This window comes from Lissotriton helveticus, chromosome 8, assembly GCF_964261635.1.
Source record: "Lissotriton helveticus chromosome 8, aLisHel1.1, whole genome shotgun sequence".
Lineage (NCBI taxonomy): Eukaryota > Metazoa > Chordata > Amphibia > Caudata > Salamandridae > Lissotriton > Lissotriton helveticus.
Window position 1 is genome coordinate 734,818,961 of NC_136069.1, and position 21,665 is coordinate 734,840,625.

General features: G+C 47.4%; 1 protein-coding gene across 1 annotated transcript in view; it reads left to right on the forward strand.

The window, feature by feature from the left end:
* Positions 1–21,665, forward strand: part of COL4A1 (collagen type IV alpha 1 chain) — a 594,749-nt gene that overhangs the window by 288,329 nt on the left and 284,755 nt on the right. The window contains exon 14 of the mRNA XM_078657555.1: positions 20,365–20,409. Within this exon, the coding sequence (XP_078513681.1) occupies positions 20,365–20,409 (45 nt within the window). The remainder of the gene's footprint in view (positions 1–20,364; positions 20,410–21,665) is intronic.

A 21,665-nucleotide genomic window follows, 5' to 3' on the forward strand; every position in this document is an offset into this window, starting at 1 on the left:
AGAATATAATTAAATACTGACACACCCATTTGCTGGGCGTGACTAGGCAAACCCCCGGCTGCACAGGCCCACAACCGCCCGAAGGACTACTGGGGTGCCGACACGGATTCCTGCACCTCCCATGAGGTTACAGGTTAGGCTCTGGCACCCCTATGTGCCCACTGAAGTACATCATTTGCACCTCTCTTCTTCCGGATCGCCCCGTAACTCCGCCTGCAACGAAAAACAAGACACATTAAAACACCCCCACAGCCCCTACTCATGACACTCTGGGTAAGAGGACGGGAGGGAAAAGAGTGTCCCGCAAGATCGTACGGCGTCCGGGCGGCAAAGAGGCTTAGGATGGGGGCACCACAGCATAAGTACCCCTGAAGCCCCTCCCCGCCGCCCGGACGAGATTCTCGGCAAGCCGCCTCCTCCAACCGGTGAGGCGGATGTGCCGGACAGGCAAGTGGGGGCGGGACCGCCCTCCTTGACTAGGTACCCGCCCTCTTGATGGCCACTGCGTGGCCTCGGGCAGGCGCATAGTCAACTCAGGGCTACATAACATTCCCCCGCCCCACATACCCAAACCCGCAAAGGAAACACAGACAAATAGAGTTTGGGTACAAAAATTGCTGCAGGATTTATTTACATACAACATATGTAAAGATGGTGGGTTAGCTTACGGGCGATCCAGGACAGGCCGCATTCTCGCCACCTGTCCGCCTGTTTGAGCCAAACAGCACAGTGGCGAACCACCCAACTGCTGTAGAATATAATTAAATACTGACACACCCATTTGCTGGGCGTGACTAGGCAAACCCCCGGCTGCACAGGCCCACAACCGCCCGAAGGACTACTGGGGTGCCGACACGGATTCCTGCACCTCCCATGAGGTTACAGGTTAGGCTCTGGCACCCCTATGTGCCCACTGAAGTACATCATTTGCACCTCTCTTCTTCCGGATCGCCCCGTAACTCCGCCACAGCCTGTGCGGTGGTCACCGCTGCCGCACAGGCCCCCCACCATTGTTACTTATTCTACCTGCAACCTCTGCTCATGAGTTCTTATTTCAGGTCCAGAGGAAAGAGGTATAAGCCAACAGGCGAGAGGAGAACACCATCTCCCTCAAAGTACCCCATGACCTTTTCCCGAATCACGTCATGGTAAGAAAAACAGCCCACTGTGCTGCGAAACTTTGTCATGGCCGCATATATGCGCCTTCCTGCTCTCACGATAGCCTCGCTGGACTTAGCGCCCCGCCAATGTCTTCTAGGCACTGTTTCAGACCACCAGACTTCGCATTCGCGCAACATGCTGCCAACGATACCCAGGTCTGTCTACAAGCAGCCGGTATCCCCTGCCCCCCTTGGGTTTTAGGCTGGGAGCGGCTACCGACAAGATATTGTTTAAGTTAGTTTGGCAGGGAGCCCCCAAGGCTGACCTGTGCAGGGGCTTGTATGGGAAGTAACAGCCACCACGACACCAATGTGCCTAACCACCCGGGAACAGTCCCAATGCCCCATGAGGGAAGACTATCCCAGGCCAGAGACCAGGTGATGGGAAGGGCCCCCCCTGCAGAGACTCTCCCCCGGAAAACAAGCGCAGTCACAGGAAATAATCAACTGCAAGATTACGCATAAGCGACTAATCCTCCCCCGGATACAGAGTCTATTGCAGTGCGCAAAGCATATTTTGGAATGACTAGCGAATAGGTCTTACAAGAGGCAAACTGGAAGCCTCGGGGACAGCCGCGAACACTTGCCCCCCCGGATCATACCTGAAATCCTAAAAGACTTCTCGGGCCCACCCCAAACCATTATTGGCAGTCCGTACTCTGGCTGTGGAAGCCACAGCTATTCTCTGTATAACTGAATAGAGTGTTACACTGACGGCAGCAGACTGCGGGTGAGCTGCCAGCGGGCCCCCGAGCCTCGGGAAAGAAGGCAGGAGATCCAAGAAGGGGGGGGGGAGACTAAACGAATGACCCTCCCAAGCATGGCAGACCACACATGTGCCTTAATCGAGGGTACCAAGTACTATTTCTCAGTTACGAGTTGTTGCCAATCATGCAGTGCCCCCTATAAACCTGTGATTGGTACTCATTGTTGCATGCCGGGCCACATCTAAACACCCTTCTTTAGACCCTAGTTTAAGATTAAACACTCTGAAAACTCCATCCGTGTACAGGTCAGAAGTAGCCTGAGATATCCACCCCACTAAAATCGTCTGGCCTAAAAGAACATGTGTAACAGACGCTTAGGTGGAAAGAGGAGTATTACGCCAGAGGAGCCAAGGAGGGAGGAGTCTAATGTAGATCCACTCAGCTATACGGGTGACACTAAATCTCAGCCTGGGCTATCAAACAATTAAACCCCAGGACATTCAAATAATGACAATCCTCCCGCTTAACTTACTGTAGTAAACAAGAGGACCCATACATGGCAGACGACGTCTGCGAATATGAAAGTGGCATAACCAGTCTACAGGTTTGAGACATGGCATAAGAATATTAGACTCCAGCACAACGCCCATGTTAGCAATGGACTAACAGAGACCGGCCGTTGTGCCTACCCATTAGGCTGAAGACCTCTACGTGGTGAATGGGGGCAAGGAACGTGAGTGCTTTGAAAATCATATACATAGAAGGATACTGGATTTTCTTTGAAGAATATCTGCGTGTCAGATACATGTCAAACCATCAAAATAAAGTAGACGTGCCATGCCTAGACGTCCGGATACTAAGTGACGGGTCCCGAAAAGCAGCACTATCACACGCTGCGTTTTCCCTTGGTTACTTTGGGCTGAACTCGCAAGGATTGGGTGCGAGTTATCTGAGAATAGGGCCAAGGGAGTGTCATAGGCAGCGCTAAGAGGAAGAATATGGGCCCCCAGGAAGGAGGTGGGATGATAAAATGCAGCCATGGTCACTTCAGCAGAGGAGGAATCAAGTGTCCTAGGAACCCCTGCACCTGCTGCAACTACGCTCTCGATTACGCCCGTCTCAGGGAGGGAGCGTCTTCGACAATGAACAGGTGAGGGTCTTATTCCAAATGCCTGTCCAGCATCCTGCTGTAATATTCTTGGACCAGTTCTATCACATGCTATGCCGATGACAAACTGCCACCCACAACGTAGAGATCACTACCTGCAATGCTGATCTATAGCTAGATCAGGGAGTGCCAATGCTAGAATAGAGACCAGTGTCAGCACCACTTCCCGCATTTACAAGGGCCACAAGCAGTCATAGAAACTCTATTGCTGGTACGGATGAGCAGGACAAACTAGGGTCTCATCTGCAACTCATGCTAAAACCCAAAGGAGAGTTCCAAACAAAATTGGACCGAAATTGGGACCAGTGACACCACCACATCCCGAATTTACAAGGGGCAAAAGCAGTCGGTCAACCTCTATTGCTAGTAGGGATGAGCAGGACAAACTAGGGTCTCATCCGCAACTCACCTTATAACACGATACCCTTGGACAGGATGTTGCACATTCAAAGCCGAATTCCCACTGAGCCGTGCTCCAAAACATATGAACACACCGGTTAACAATTATCTGCCTAGTGAGGCTCCCGTTAACACTAAAGTGTCTTTTGATATTCACGTATGAATATGTCCCATAAACCAGTGGATCTGCAATAATGCCAGAGAAGTGGCGACTATAATATTGGCACCTGTGTTAATCAGCTAAATTAATAGCCACTGAATGCGGTTTACTTGGGGAATCATTGCATGAAGTGACCCGAAATCCGGCCACAGATTTACCGAATAAATACCCTAAATAAATTTAAAGGTAATTTAAACATCTACAGGCAAACATTCAGGGGTGAGAACCGCGTATTACAAACAGTAGAGGTACCTGCTGTGTAGTCATAATCATTTAAGAATCATCAGGTGTACGACAGTCCGGGAAATAGAACATGCCCGTTTGCAAAACAGCACTCGCGGGCAAGAACGATGATATCCTGCAGTGCTGAGAAATGACATTCTATGAGAAAACGTGGAAAGGACACAAAATTCCAGCGTGTGCGGAGAAACTGAAACCGAGAGACTGTTCCCCCTGGTGGCCAACACGCACCACTGCCCAAGCAAAAGGCCGAGCGCAACAATTGCTAACGCATCCAAGACCAAATTATGCCCAGCAATTGCCGAAGTGCGGTGTTGCTGTAAACGGCACGAGAACCAACAGAAATCCAGCAGGCAAAGGGGTGGCCAGGACATCCAGCGAAAACGTCTCTCCGCTCCCGTCGTTGCCCGGCCTAAAGGCATGTACAAGCACCCTTGTTCTGTGTACCATGGCCTGGAGGGCGGCTGTGTGGACCAAGTGTACACTGCCCGACAGGGGGGGGATTAGGGGTGGTGGGTGGAAGGCCACTCCACCAGTCTGCCACTATAAAGACGTGCATGCCAAAACACAATCAAAAGCCAACATGCCTGTGCCCCACCAATAATTAGCCCTGAAGCCAGATGGCGCATCCTTACGCGGACATCTCGCACATAATTGCCTTTTAAAATGGCCGGACATGTACGCCATTACCCGCGTGCCCCGGACATGGTGAAGCGTACTTCCCATGCCAGTGGTGGCAAGTTGACGCCATTACCCACGTGCGCCGGACAAAGTAAGAGATACCGCCCCAGGAAATGGCCGGCTGCCCAGGAGCATGGAGTCTATCTTTCCAACAGACTGTAAAGATGTCTTTATCCTCTGATCGATATGTCACTGAGGCATACATGGAAAATAGTATAGTCGAGATCCGCCTACAACCTGTTTAGGACCAGCGCAAGGACCACACAAATCAACGCATTTCAGAATGCCATCCTCTACCATACCGGAAAAGAACAAAGCCGGAAATGAATAAGGCTGCCGAGGACAATAGCGCATCACTCCCCGCATGCTTACACAACCCTTGACCCTCGGACACCTGGAGCGAAACTCCCCCTCTAGCTCCAGCCACATTTTCTCTACCGCGCCAAAGGCACAACTGAGAAAACATGGTAGTTCGCACTTTAGCACGTTTCTAATTCATCATCACAAACAATATGCAGGTATATTTCTAAACCATAGAGACAATGATCAGCACACACCGTTGGTTCATATCCTTTTTTAACTACTTTCCTGCAAAATGGTAAAGCATTTAAGTGTTGTCAAAACGCATTGCGATTGCGACCCCACGATTTCTAGATGCTCTAGATACCACCACAGATGTCACAATACCTCAAGTAGTGTGACATATGCCACAGAAACATGTCCACTAAACCTTCTCCTCAGGTATCGTTACTGCTAATGTGACGCTCGGACCCTGCGGGAAAGTCTGCGCTAGAACGTAGTGAGCGTCGCCACTGCAGAAGGACCGCACTGCCGAACGCAAACTCCAGCGCTGGCCCGGCGCCGCATACACCTGTGTAGTCGCCCAGGGTCACATGAACGCACCATGGGAGGACAATGCGAAGCCTCCGACCCGCCTCCCGACATGGGGACCCTGGCTGACGCCTCGGAGGCAGGGGGGTGGGGGAGAAATGAAGGACATGGTTCGAGTGAACGAAGGGGCTGGCCCCACCAACCCCCGACACACACCGCAGAAAACGCGAGGACGGGCTATACACCCGCGCGCCGACAAAAGCAGATTTTCTTAACCGGGCGGTGTTCTATTACACCACGAAAATATACAGCCAAGCCTCCCGGACGGACATAGGGGTGGGAGCTAGGTGCATGGTTGCTGGCAACGAACCCCGAGACAGGTGGTGCCGCCGACTGGACCCACTCCACCAAACCCAAATTGAGCCGCCCGTTGCTAGCGTTGCTGACAGGATGGGCCTGGGGCAGGGCAGTGAACAGCAAGGCGCGTAGCCATACTAAACCGTGGCGACGGAATGTTGAAAGATGCAAAGCGTAGCCTTTTGCTATCAATACTAATTGACCTAATTTTGGTGTCAATTGGGGTACATCTGCCCGCCCCCGCCCGGAAGCCAAAGCCGAAAACCAAAACTGCACTGCGACCGTTAGACTAAATGAGCCGACGCCGCGGCTCGAACACTGGTCCCCAGCTCCAGAGTCAGCAACTCTAACCGCTGAACACGCCTCTGGCTTCGAAAATGAGCCCATCGGGCCCCTATGCTGTTACTGTGCACAATACCTCCGTCAGACATAACTGACCCCCTAACGAAGAACCTATGTAACCCTTGCTTGGACAAAATGTCTCGGACAGATGAGAGAAAAACCCCCCCCACGAGCGCCGCCTCACCGTCGAAAGCCTAATACATTTGCAAGGCAGTCTCAAAACATCACACTGGTAAGTAACAAGAAAGGGACGGCAGCGACTCGAAAATGAACCTTGACGGTATTAAACATTAACTCCTAAACAGTGAATTCACACTAATACCCGGACGTAAGGATATCCCGCTAGACAGCCACACTTAGTGGTTTCCGACAGAAGGCATAGAGTAGCGGTGGACACTAGGACAGCAATTGCATTAGTAATCGCGCCCCCAATCAACCCGGGAAAGAAAGGATATCTGTGCCCTGAGGCACCGAATGCGGCACCGTGAATCCATAACATATCATAAAACCAACAATCACGCATGATTATGGCAAGCCGCACAAACATCTCGGCCCTAAAACCGAGAAAGCGCAAGAAAACCTAGCGTTCATGCAAACAAAACGCCTCTCAGCCCCGATTCCATGAGATGGGGGCCACGACCACTGGTCAGCTCAGCAGCACTGGTAAATATGGGGACAACACACTCGTATCTCCGCAGGCCCCAGTCACAAGTGCCGCCCCACTCCGGGGCCCAAATTAAGCCTTCTTGATCCCGTAGTCAGAAGCGATCAAAAGGAAACACTTTGCATGAACGATGGTATTCCTTGAATGCAAAATACACGGTACGTGCATAATGATGAAGCGGGTAAAAATTGGCTCATCCTTCACAGCTCCCCCCCATCAACATGAGTACAACCATAACGAGTCTTGGCCTTCGCCTGAAAGCCCGCGCACCACCAAGCATGCACTATCCCTTTGCCATAATCCTCACAAAAGAAACCAAGCAGCACGAGGATACGAACCTCCGACTCCGAAGAGACTGGTGCCTAAAACCGGATCCTTTGACCGCTCGGGCCACGCGCCCACCTGTAAATAACTGTACACATTAGAATACCACACACCGCGCCATACTTGAGGGCACTGCGCACAAGCACGATGTCGCGAGAAAGCATCCAGCTCAGGCCCCAGGTAGGAGCAATCAGAAGCGCCAGATGCACAGAGCATGGCTAAGCGTACACACGGAAAAACACGCTTACCCTACCCTTCGGCCACAGCCCCGATGATCGTAGAGGGTCGGCATCGGACTCCCGGGAGAACCATTACCCCACGGACAGTCCCACCACGCGGGGCTCCCCGGACCAGCCCGCACCCCCAAAGAGAATGCGAGGAAAATCAGACGACGAGGAAGGGGGACGGACGAGGCGAAGGAGGTAGGGAGAAATACACAACATTACACACCCACGCACAACCTGGGGAAGGTTCGACCCGCCAAAATGCAATATTTGTAAATCCTACAATTGCCGCCACAATACCACACAAACATGGCCACTCCAGCGCCGGAGAGATCACACAAAAGACGCCCAAACCTTTAGGGAAAACGGGACTCGGTATAGCAAATACAGCGGGGCCCGACAAGAACAGGCCGGGCCCGCGCTGACCGGAGGACAAAGACCGGAAGGAAAACCGGACGTCCCCCCCACAGCAGCCCGCTCTAGCGGGCCGCCTCGCCAGGCTCCCACCTCACACGGAGGGAGCAGGCGGCTACAGTAAGGGGGGGGGGGGAGAGGGTAGGCCCAAGGCCTCGCTCACCTCAACACGACGAGGTAGTCACAAAAGAGTGTCCCGCAAGATCGTACGGCGTCCGGGCGGCAAAGAGGCTTAGGATGGGGGCACCACAGCATAAGTACCCCTGAAGCCCCTCCCCGCCGCCCGGACGAGATTCTCGGCAAGCCGCCTCCTCCAACCGGTGAGGCGGATGTGCCGGACAGGCAAGTGGGGGCGGGACCGCCCTCCTTGACTAGGTACCCGCCCTCTTGATGGCCACTGCGTGGCCTCGGGCAGGCGCAAAAGCGCTACCAATGACAGCCCTGGGTTTGGCCCGCCCTCGCGCTGAAACATAGCGCAGCACTACGGCAGGAGTGACGCATCACATGCTCGCCTCTCCTGATCGGTCGCCAGCATGACTGTCAGTTAGTAGGTGGTGTTATTATATAATGCATAACCAGTCCATTTTAAATTGTATTCTCCGTTTCACAGGGTACTCGGTTAGAGTCTTTAATTTCTATAGTATAGGTCGATTTTTTTTATGGTGGGCCTCTTGTCCGCCTGCGAAACTATGACCGATTCTTATTGGCAGCGGTAAGCCTTGTAGATTATAGTCCTGCTCAAGTTACCATCAAAATAATAATGCAGACTCCTCCGATTACTTTCAGTGATGTCACGCCCTGTCCAAACTCCCCTGAAGATGCAGCTCTTTGTCACACTGGGGCAGCCTTGGACAGACTGCGTTTTCGTTCTAGAACAACGGGTGATTAAATCGCCATCTGAAATAACGCCCTTATGGACAGCTAGCTGACCGTATGCGAGACGATGTGTTTGGGGGTATGATATGGTAGGAAAGAAAATGGACGAGGTAATTGCCAAGAAGCAGTCGGGATGACGTCACTGCAGGTTCTGGGTGGAGGAGGGCTTCACGCTAATCCTTTTTTCTTTCTCGATGGACGCCTGTTTTTTTCTATCCTAATGTCTTTAAAGATTTTGCTTAAAACATTCCAGGATCCCTTGAGCTGATAGGGACACGTTGCTTTTTTACGTTTCATATTAACAGGATGTAACTGCGATCCACACACATAGGGACCTATAAACGGACACCAGCAGTCAGTGGCATTGCTCAACAGATCTTCCGATGCCAGCACGAGCTCAGCTAGGACATTGGGACTTGGTCATCCTTCTCAGACTCTTACACAAGAGAGCAGATTGTAGCCAGCTATTTAGTTATTTTATTTTAGACTGATGTGCTTGGTGAGGTCTAGGTGAAGCCTTCAGAAAAGGCAATAAAGGCTTACATAGGACGCATCAGGAACTTCTTCGTTCTCTTATTCTAACCAGTTGCCCCTATTTTATCAGTCTCTCAAAACCCATGCCTTTCCCTTTGGGGATTTGAACCCTTGACTTGAAGGTTACAGCTAAAGCATCTGTACTAGTGTGCAATCCACTTAGCCATCCTACTGACTAAATTCTACCAACCTGGGTAACACTGGGAGCAAGCACGAAAAGATAACAGTAGGTGTTAAATCCAAGCCACCGGCGCAGCTGCTTAAGCAATTCGCTTGTTTGGAGCACCACGGAGTTGCATGGCTATTAAATGATTCCTCAAAACACCATGAGGTGCATAGGGTATAAAGGACTTGTCTCAAAACGGTCTTCTCCAAAATCAAAACAATGTACATATACATAGGTACAAAACAGAGTAACGATGCACTAGAAATACAGATACGTATTGTAGGAGGTTTGACCCAACCTCTGTGTGCAGCTTCATCTTGTTTTGATACTGACAAATGAAGGTCTACTTACGGATGCTGTAATACTGTTGTCTCTTGGGTCCATGCAGGCTGTTCTCTGCCCCAACACCTGCACAAACATGACTGCAGTTCTCTTTGTTCAATTACGTATTCTTTGGTTTCGCTTCATACCTGTTGAAAGCAGTTGGCAGACTCTACTGCTCCCTGCGGTGTACTATGTGCCATTTCTATGTTTGCCTGCTACATGCTACTGAATGCATACTTTTGACATAGCCGTTACTGTTTCTCTCCGTTTGTTTAGCACAGCCTCTTTGAATCTTTGCCTAAGATTGGTTTGGGGAAACTGACTCAAAGTTCCTTAATCAGGGCCCTTTCCACAGGGTGTTTTCATCAGCGCGGAGTCAGGCTTGTACTTTTTCCTGTCAGAATTTGGTAGTATATGTAATTGGGATTGTGCTGCATTATCATTTGCCTAATCAGCTGCAGGACTAATTCTTTTTGGGTAAGCCTTTTAATTGGCTTGGTAAACTGCTCAGAGTTATTCTTTTACTGGAGTTAATTTAGTAATCATATATTCAGTTAATTAAAACCTTTACATGATGAGAGAAAATGCAAGTAACAAATATAAAAAAATCATGTACTCTATCAAAGAGCTTTTTGAAAACATGTTTAAAAAAGGCTGTATGCTGTGCCACCTTTCTGAGCGTACACACACACGAGTGCCAATGATCATTTCAACTTTGTCCTTAATAGAACACGAACGTGCAAGTTAAAGTTATTTTTTCTTGTGTTTTTTTTAATTCTTTTTTTATTAAATGTTTCAAAAACAACTAACTACCCACCATTGTGCTGCAGTTGGGTTCCAGATACTATCAAGCGATGACTTCAGGTTTGAGAGGGTAACCAGGATGTCTTCCACATACAATGATGCTTCGTGCATCCCACCCTGCGTCATTATGCCATGAAAGTTGCGGGAATTATGGATAGCAATTGTGAAGGGTTGTAAAACTATGATAAACAGCAATGGGAAGAAGGGGCACCCTTGTCATGTGCCCCTAGAGACAGTGAAGGGTGGAGATACGTGACCATTACACGTCACCCTCGCTGTCGACTGAATATAGTGCTTCCGCACCCATGCTAGAAAAGTGGGCCCTATGTCTGCATGTTGTAATACTTTGTTGTATGGCTTCCCCCTTATAACTTTCCTGACCTTGTCCTCAGTCATGGGGAGATCGAGTTGTGACCGTTGCGTTGGGGAAAGATTAGGTAGGACATGTTATGTCAAAAAGTGTTCGATGACAGTAGTAGGACTAACGGTTTCCGAGGTGTAGAGGGCTGCATAGTAAGAGCGGAAAGCCTCCAAGATGTCCAGTGGGTGTGTTCAGGGTGTTCTATCTGTGTGGAGGATAGCCAGTATAGCACAGGATACTTCCTGTTGGTGAGCCTGCAAGGCCAGAAGGCGTCCAGCCTTCTTCCCCCACTCATAATGCCATTGTGTAGGGTGTAAAAGTGTTTTTTCTGCTCTGGTGGTGTACAGAGTGAGTGTAGAGTGTGACCTATTTGGGAGTTGTTTTGGTGTTGTGCTTGATGTCTAGCGGGTGGTTTTACTGCTGTGGTCTTGTAGCAGCAGTTAAGTATGGAGTGGTGTAAAGAGGAGGAAGGGATACATTTATGCCCCATAAGCGCACTCAAAGTTCAGGAAAATTACTTGCTGTTGCGTGGATTGTGTAAGACATGCAGTGCGCCTCGTATCACTCTCCGGCACTATGCAGCGTGGATCGCTGCAGCCCTGCTCCGCAGCAGCTGCTTTTCACCTTCCTGAGACGCCGGTCAGAAAATCAGGCACGAGACGCTATGCAGTATCTCTTGCCTGCAAAGTGCTGTGCCCTCGACTCAGTTGTTGTGTCCCGGGCCCCTCAAGCTCTGTGGACCCTCAGCGCTGGGGCTGCGCCGTCTTAATTACAGACACTGCTTCTCTCCTGGAGAGCTCTGTACTCACAGGGGCACCCCTTGCATATTGTGATCCAGGGCGCTGGGCAGGCTGAGGTCCACCCCCGCCCAGCTGTCTCGCTAGTGATGCCGCTTCCCGTTTGCAGCCGCCGGCTCCATAGGAGTCTCCCAGCATATCTCTTCTACCAGGACGCAGCACGTCCGCACAGCTCTTCCAGTTCCAGGCAGGGCGTAGTGCTCAGTTTTGCTTTAGGCTCTGTGCCGCCATTCCAGAACGCTGCCTTCTCTCTTGTTTTCAGCAGTTGTAGGCGATTTGGTCATTTGCAATGTCTATCCGAGCATGGAGGGCACTTAGCAGCTCCAGTAGCGAGTGGAGTCTGTCAGCATAGATCACCCTGATGCAGGATACTTGAAGGATTAATTGATGGCTCGACGGAGCTCTAGTCTTAGGCAGCCATCTTCGGCACAGGCAAGCTCCGCCCCCCCACCTCTGTTAATGTTCCCGCACTGGCAAAACTAAAGTGCTTGATATCAGACCAGATTCTAAAAGACCGGCTTAACCTCTTGTAAAAAACAACGATTTATCAATTCCTATGATGACCGAACATGAGCAATGCCTAGTTAAACAAAAAAATCATAGATGCAGATGAACCATCCAATGTTTCCTCTTCCCTTCATGTGAAGAACATCTTGTAAGACCACTTGGTATGGCCTCAACTTCTCTGTACCCCATAATCTTATCTGGAAAAGGAATCGTCTCAACTCGGTGATAGATTCTATGTCTCTCTAAAGACCAGATCTAAAGGGGTGTACTCAGAGTGCTAGAAGGCAGCACAATAGTCCTTCACAAATCAATTTTCAGTCTTTTTCAGTGTGAACACAATTATAATTCCCCACAGTTCTGAGTCATAGACTGTCATAGTCCTCCTACCAGGAATTTACATAAGGTTTGGACCTATGTACCTCCCTAACTGAAGGAATAGTTCGTCCCATTCGCTCCCTTGAAAATCAGGTAGTTGCCCCTGCCCATTGCAGCAGAAAAAGATTACATTTGGAGAGTTGTTTCTGCAATGTGAGTCAGAACCCAGCTAATGCAAAATAGTCTGTTTCAGATTCTCAAGATACAGTTTGCTTCTAAATGCTGTGTGAGGGTTTTGCACCAAATCTTGGATTTTGAGATAGTCATTGTCATACCACATATACAGCAGAACCCTTCAGATTTGTCAATTAGCTTCTGCATGTCCAGTGGGATACAAGATACCAGAAGTGAGTCATAAGCAATTAAAAAGGTCTCGATTATTGACCCGGCTATCACAATGGAGTGATTAACACAATTCCCGATGTACAACGTGACACTTTTAGTATATAATATAATTAACAGTACTGGGCCAGCACACACCCCTGTCTAGACTCCATGATTCACTGAAATTAATTTTGTGGTCTCACCATTTTGGTACCATCTAATGTTTACAAATTTATTAGAAAGGAACCAAATTATTTAATTTTGGAGCCCCTGTGAAAATCACTTTTACTGGAGAAACTCCCGCATTAGATAGTTAGATATAATGTAAAAGGTATTTTTTAAACCAATGGAGGTCACATGCAGGGATATGTTTTTTTACGACAATATATTGGTCCCCATCCAGAGATGTCCGAGCAACTGATCTACTGTATCGACTTTCTTTATAGATCCTGCTTGACAGTGTGAGATCTTGTTGTTTGCCATCATCCATTTTCCAGTCTAATAAGAAGTAATTTACCAAAGAGTGTTTAAGTACTATTGATGAGAATTATTGAACAGTAGTTATCAGGGTTATTCCAGCATTTTTCTTTCTTAATTGGGAGCAATCTCTGTCCCCAACAAAGATGCAGGAACATTTGCCTTTTTCAGGGTAAATCCATAGTGTAATTCCCCAAAACCCAGGTACTTATTTATAGACTGTCGATTGGAATCTTATTTGGAAAGCTACCTATCCCAACTTCTATGACTGACTAGCATATTGAACTCACTCTTTGGTAAGTAACTCAATATTCGTTTGTTTTGACAACCCAGGATTTTATTGAAATAGTCCTTTTTGTTGTTCATCCCCCCATTGTGTCTCAACTAATTATGTTTTTTGTCATTCGTAAGCCCTTTATACTCCACTATTAACTATAGCACAGCCTCCTTGCTTTTCTACTTTTCTGCATTTAAGAGACCTTAAAGGTACAACACTTGCTGTCATACCAGGGGTATGAAATGTGTGGTGTTGGAGCCTGAGTCATTGTAATTGCATGTAATTGTAATTGCATTTATATAACGCTTACTACCCATGATGCATTATTGAAGCGATTTACGCTGGGCAGCACTGTCATCTGGAACCAAGGTTAGTCGTTAGTCTAGTATTCTTGGTTATTGTTTACTACTGGGATTAGTCTTGGGTGCCCAGAGAAACCTTTCCAGTAATTCACTTCAGTTTCATTGTGTTGATTTAAATTAATAGGAGGTATTTGTGATCATTAGTGGGGGCATGTGACACATGCACATAGTTGGTGGGATTAATAGATAAGATAGGAGAAGTTAGGTATTTTTAGGGTGCAGGGGTCTGACTTTCAGAGGAGGAGAGGCTGTGAGCTTATAAATGCTTTGTGTGCAGGTTGCAGAAATGGAGTAATAGAGACTAAGGCAAACATGCACGTGACAGTGTAGGTTGTTCTCAGAGAGTGAGAGATGGTATGCACATTATAGAAGGGAAATACAGGGCAATTAGAAGGAAAAGGTTATGCATGGCTATTGTAATTAAAAGTACTAACATTTCCAACAGCTCCTCGTGTAAGTATATAAACATATTGAAATCATGGTAGGAAGCAAAAAATATGTGTGTCATTAATATATTGGGGACTTTTAATGATGGTCTCAGTCCAACCCCTCTCTGGGAGTGCCCTGTAAAGGTTGAAGATGATAGGGGACAAGATGGAAGCCTGGAGGAATGCCACAGGTGATAGGGAGGTTCTGGGACAGCAGCATGGCAACGCTGTAAACGCCATGATACAATTGTGGTAAATGCCCCAAACAACCCTATTCCTTCCAGTTTTATAGTAAAAGACAGAACTGAATGGGTTCTCAGTGATCCCTCACACCCCATGGGCCCTGGTGCCACTTCACCTCTAGGACTCTTAGTAGTAACGCCACTGTTCTTATGAATATGCAGCGCTCTTCACTCACAGTTCATAAGTCTACTCAATATCAATAATTATCAATACAAACGTTTTGATAATGGAACTATGGGGCATATTAGCAAGAACCTCGTTAAAATTATCGCCGTTTTAGCGACAGGAAACTGCCGCTCAAACAGCGATAATGGGCTTGCTAATATGCGTTGTAGAATTCCAATAGAAGCCCAGGTTAGATCTGCAGGACATCTAACCTGGGCTTCTATTGGAATTCTATAACGCATATTAGCAAGCCCATTATCCTCGTTTGAGCGGCAGTTTCCTGCCGCTAAAATGGCGATAATTTTAAAGAGGTTCTTGCTAATATGCCCCTCTTTTCTCCAAAAAGTGCATAGTCTCTGCTACTTACTAGCATCCCGATAAGTAGCAGTTTTTTAAAATATTCACTTTTTTCAGATCCTAAATCCTAAATCATCCATTCTGATTGGGAAAGCCTTCTGACAGAAATATAAGATATCACAGAACCACTTTTTAATCACAATTCACAGATATAATCTGGGAACCACGACCATAAAGAATCATGCAGCCATGATGGGTCTCTTTGATCGGATTTTGATGGTTCTTCCTGCAGTTGTAAACAAAAGATGAACACATAGTCCTAAAACAAACAACCCATGGTTACCCAAAGGCATACTGCACTATGCGGAGACCAACACCATGTCTCCAGTATGTTTTGAGGAGCAGAGCTCTAAAATTACCTCAGTTTTCTGGACCACCGCTGATAAATTCAGTAAAGAAATAAATGAAGCATCTAACGAAATAGGGGTAGAAAAATATTCCTTTCTCAAGTAACAGAGGCACCAGTAAAGCCAGGAATTTTATGAATACGCTGAAAACTCCAGTAATATTAACTGAGAGATGCTTACAGCGAAACCTGGACATAGACCCAGAACAGACACAATCAGCCCTAAAGTCAAATTTATAGTTTGGCGAAATGAGTTTATTCTGTTGGAATGGCGGAGGGTATGACCTCTGTCATCCTGAGGGACCTCCTCCCATCAAATTTAGAGTTATCCACTGGCCCTGTGGACAGGGCCGTTTCTAGGTGTTGTGCCGCCCTAGGCGAGAATTGAAAAATGCCGCCCCCTCCCTTTTTCTACCATCACTCCCTCCCCCGTCATCCAGGCTAGAAGAATAAATGCATTAGATATAAAAGAAGTTGTATTAACTTTGCAAACATGTGTACACATTTTTATACTGTAACCACTGTCAGAAGTGCAGTCAGAGCTTTCAACATTTACTTAGTTAGAGCACTCACCCTAAAAACAAAGGCTTTCAATTAAGGAACCATAAATACAAATTTGAACATATGGACAACATATTACCTTAACTGCAGGCAGTGCCCTTCCCTGATCCATATTGTGGTACTGCAAACTGGCAGCAAAAGGGTTTGTACATCAGGAGGTTGGGCCTCCTTGTCCCAAGGACAAAACACACATGAAAACTTGTTGCCCTTGACCCCAAACAATATGTCCTGGCCGTCCGGCTAAAGGAACTCCACATCCCTGATTGTATTTCGTTTTTAAATTTCTCTCTTCTAGCTTCAATGGTGTTTTGGGTTCTTTCTCTTAATCCAACGATACCTTCCTTGACTTTATTTTAGAAAAATCTTTAAGGTAAGGGGTCCTCTGCTCTTCTTTAAGGCACACTCTCTTCGCGCTTCCTTGACGCCCTCTCCCGTGTCCTACTACTCCTCCACATGCCTGCCAAGTATCACGCATGGGGTGTGACACTAACGCATTTCAGTGTGGTGATCCGCATCACCGCACTGAAATGCATTGTCATGCATTGTTAATCATGCCAGTCTGAAACTGGCTGCGAGGTGGTGCCAGCGCGCGCCACCGGTGCCTATAGCATATTATGTGCCTTGGCTCTGTGCTGCTTCCCACAGACTTGCGTTGCCAGCATCACTCTGGCTCGGAGTGGCTCCGTAAGTTAATAGTTAAAGAGATCTGACTGCTCAGCTCTGGAGTCAGTGCTACATCAATGTTATTATCTACCTACCCTGCTGGCAATACCCTTGATAGTTCATTCTTGTGCCACAGGCATGATTTTCTTCTGAGCTACCACCTGTCTGCCCTGTTACCGCTGAGAACTGACTGTACATCACATAGCAGTCTGTCTTGACTTCTTCTTACTGACTGTAAGCTGTGTTAGTAGCCGCTCGCACCTGGGTCAGGTGATTGATTGTGAGAGCCACTGTGGTGCTTGCCAACGTAACTTCTCAGTGCGCCAAGTGAGTATCAGAGTCAGCAGAGCTTGTAGTGTAGCTCTGTGTGACAAACTGCGAGTGGGGTGATGGTGCCACCAGCAGGGTTTAGCAGGTAGTGGGTGGCATGCAGGACCAGGGAGGCGCACTGCTCTCAGTAATCCAGCTTGTAGATTATGATGTGACTCGTTTTAGAGGTCCTTGTTGCTCAAATGGGTGTCATTTATTTCTGTAATTTATAAATTTTTCTTGTTTTCATTGCTAGACTTTGCTCGTGAGAAAGTGTCACTCATATTCGTTGAAATGTCACTCATAATTACAATGAATTCAGGAAAATGTCACACATAGCAATCTGAAACCTTGGCAGCTATGACTGAGCCTCCAGCCTCGCTCACATGGATTCCAGCATCACACCACCTCACCTCACTCAGTCACAGGTGGGCCGGAGGCCTGGACATGGGGCCGCCACACAGGTCTTATGATCTTTAGCCTGCGCCATGACCTGCTGCAACAAACAGACCCGCCCCGCCCGCGCCACCAACCAAACCTCACTCAGACACCCCCGTCACCTCACCCCTCACAGTGCTGGCTGCTAGTGCTACTCAGCTCTCACTCTGTCACTCAGTGTTTTTAGCCAGTCCGTCCGTGACCGTGAGGATGAGCTATTAGCAGGCCTGAGCGCCGACGGTAACAACATTACATTATTACATTTAGATTGCATCGATCGACCGATTCCGAATCCGATCCAAAATATATATTTATATTTCTTTTTGTAGCCAGCGGCCTTCGCAGACTGCGCTGACTCACTGCACTGTGCCACTGCTCAAGTCACGTACGTGAGGTCCCCACGAGATAATGATTGATTCACTCACAGGCCGCCGCCTCATTTTCATTTACAACATTAGCAGGCCTGAGTGACTGAACAACATTATTTATTACATTTAGTCTCTAGTCTTAGATTGCAATCATTGAGTCACGTACGTCCCCACGGGATAATGATTCACTCACAGGCCGCCGGCTCCGCCTCATTTTCATTTACAACGCCGGCCTAAGTGTCAGTGAACAACATTATTTATTACATTTAAGATTGCTATCATTGCATCGATCGATCCGATTCCGATCCGAAATTATATATATTTATTTTCACAGCCAGCGGCCTTCGCAGACTGACTCCGCTGACTCACTCACCGGGCGATGCTGCAGTGCTCAAGTCGGACTCGTCTCGGAGACAGTAAAAAAAAGAGGGCCGTGGGCCGGGAGTCGGGACCGGGCAGGCTGGCCTGGCAGCTGCAGTATTAATTGCCGCCAGGCCAACACTACACACAGACACACAGTCGTCCCCCGCCCGTGCCGAGAGAGATCGATGGTGGCACTGGTGCGCCATGCGCGTCACCGTCACTGGGCTGCCCTCCCTGGCTGAAGCACTGCTCATGGATTGGCCCAAAATGTTGCCCAGGGCCGTCATTGGTAGCGCTATCCAGCGCTACAAGATTGACGGCCCTGGGGACCCACACTTACACTAGTGTGTCCCGCGCCTCCAAACACGCCACTAATCTAGGGTAGGGTGTGAGCTCGGCTGTCTGCTCTAACTGCGCAAGTAAAAAGTTACATCACATCACTCATAACTTAGCTAGCAGCAGGTGCGCCGCTTGCACAGACACAGTGCACTTTACACTGCATGATTTTTGCCAACTGCCACAACACAATGCCGCCCTCACCATTTTGCCGCCCTAGGCGACCGCCTAGTCCTGCCTAGTGGCAGAAACGGCCCTGCCTGTGGACCACTCTCTACATTGACAGAAACTGCTGTTATGGCTGTTTCTGACAGTGTTGGAAAGGTTTGATAAACGGTGCCGTCAGCCAATCAAAGTTTTAAAAAGTTGCTTGGTTTTGGAAATAAAGTCCCAAACCTGGAGTATGTTTTAAACAATATATATAATAATGACCCCTACACCTTGGGAGTTTTCTTACAGGGTGTCAGGTCATGATTGGTTTTTCCTGCCCCTTATCACAAGGTTTTTCCTGGCAGTGATGGACGATAATAAAAGGCTCACACCATTCACGCTAAATAGGGTGCACAGTGTAAAGTCCTTCCTCTGACCTCCCCTACGTGGTCAGGCTGTTAGAGAAAGTATTCAGTTGACAGAGCCAATGGAAACACCATAGACAGAATACTTACCATCTGCTCGACTTGAGGCAGCCGGACTGAGGGTTTGGCGGATGGAGTACCCTGTTGTGTTTGTGATGAGGCACTCTTTCTGCCAAGCTTTAAATAAGGCCCCTTATCTCTAGATATAGCAGGTGGATGAAATAGACATATGAAACATAACAGATTCTTTTCACTCCAAAGTATCGCCTCCCAGAAAGATCCGAACCTGGAGTAATTATCATCTACTCATATAAAATTGCTTCAAACCTATTCTTTCCAATATATAATATACTTTCAGTAGGCTTTGTGTCAGGTCGTTGCTCATGATTGAATGACAATGTTATCTATCAAATCAAAAAGCACTATTGCATGCGTATTGATGGCAATCCTGGAATGCATTTTCTTTATTAGAAAATCTATTTCAAGATTGCTAGGCTTGCGGGTCCATTCATTGACGCATGGGCACGGTTGCCAAAAAGCGATGGCAAAACCAATAGCTCAGCCTTTCGGACACACGACCTTTTGGCTTAGCCCTTGCTTGTTTAAAGATGGCCTCTCATAGAATGTTCAGAAATCCAAAAAATGTGTTGGAAAGGGCAGTAGAGGAAACATGTTACATTGTCTCATACTTACTGGATAAGGCATGGACATCTTTTAAAAAGGGTTTTGTTAGCTATGTTGAGGAAGGGGTCTGTGAACTTGATACATTCAAGGTGCAGCTTAATGTCTTATGGGGAAGTAATATGACAACTGTAAATATGTAAATGTTATCATTTTTAAAGGGTAAATGATTTTACCATCTTACATTATGCACTTTGCAAGTTTGCAAACAAAAGAGTTCATAAGCAAGTTGTGAGTTCCAGATTGCAGTTCTCCTTACAGATACAGCATTGCCTTTTAGGTAGTGAAAAGCTCTAGATGAAGAATTAAGGCCAGATTTTGAGTTTGGTTGGCAGTGTACAATGCCCGCTGCCACCCAGAGGTAGGAGACTCCGTCTGCCAAACCCAAATTCAGGCCCTTATTTTCCTTTCACTAAGTTTCAAAGATCTACTTACTTCACAAACTCAGATTGACATTGAGTGCTCCTGTGTTAAAATACTATTTCAATGTTTGTTGGATGTTTTACCGTTATCTTAGAGGTTACAAACAGTTTACAGAATATGAGACATAATATCCTATTTCCTTTTCTCGAATGCGTAGGGTTCACCTGATTTGATTATAACATGACAATTAACCCACATTACTCTTTTGGAATGTTATATTTTGAGTTTTTTGAATTTGTTTTTATTGTTTTAGGGTGGCAAAGGCGCGTCCGGTGAGAAAGGCGATAAGGGGTCTCCGGTGAGTACAAACTAAAAACATTTGATTAGAAAAGATTTTTTTCAGTTTCCTAACTTCTTGAGTTTTTAGAACAATGTATGCCTTATGTATCTCCTTCCATCTTCAGCCTCCCGCTATAGACAAAGACACAACTTTTACCAGGGTTACATATTGTTCTTCAAACAATGCTCACAGTATCAGCTGGTGTGGGGGCGGAGTGGTGGGTGGGAGGTGGTGGGGGTACGGGGAGGAAAATAGACAATACACATAAACAATAAAACAATTTACAAAGAACTTACCTGCCGCCCGATGCTCATTTCCTTGTCCTGGTAGGCTCTGGATGCGGTCTCCCATACCTTCCTCCAGGCGCTCTCCTGGGCTTGCTTGGAGGAAAGGGAAGGGAAGAACATCCACCCTAAGACAATGCAAAACCAACCAATGCTGGAGCAGGCTAACCCAGCACTCATTTTGAGGCTGGGAGCCTGCGGCTGCAATCCCTCGGCTGTTTCCCAGCCTTGCGATTGCAGGCTCTGAAGTACGCAGATCAGATTGATGAAGTGTAGGCCCAGCCAATCTGACCTGCGCCCTGGCAGGTGGCTGCATTACTAGTGCAATCGCACGGATTAGCCCCACCCCCTTCCATTGCGCTGTAAGCCATGGACACATATTAATAAAATGGTATTTATTACCATTTTATTAGTGTGTGTGCGTGCTGCACTCTCAGCAGGCGGGGCGACGCTCCTCAGCCATAATGGAGGAGCCGCCGCTGAATGCTCATCAGAAGGGCAAAGCTAACTTTTTATTGGCACTATTTCTTCAGCCTCAGAATCTACTAACAGCAGCAGCAACACCATGGTGTCCCTTGTTACAAATATTCCCACTATATTTGTCACCACTTACTTTTTTGCCAGTCTCATCCAGAGCTTTGTTTCTATCCTTTTTGACCTCTTCACACAAAAAAGACAACTCACTCGCTTCCTTATTTTAATGTCACAATAATGAAAATCTTCATACAATAACCTGTGCCTGTTCTCTACATCCCACCATGACCCTTTAAAATGTATTCAAATTCACCATTGTGGATTCAGATGAATAACAAACATCTTGCGTTCTCTGCTTTCTTTTCTGATCTCTTCCCACCTTCTAACCCTCTGTCATTGGATCATCAATGAGCACCTGGCCCACGTTATCACTTTAAAGGATTTATGATACTACATCTCCACGCATGCGCTATTAGTTTCTTTACTAAAGCTTTACGTGCCTTGACAATAGCATTG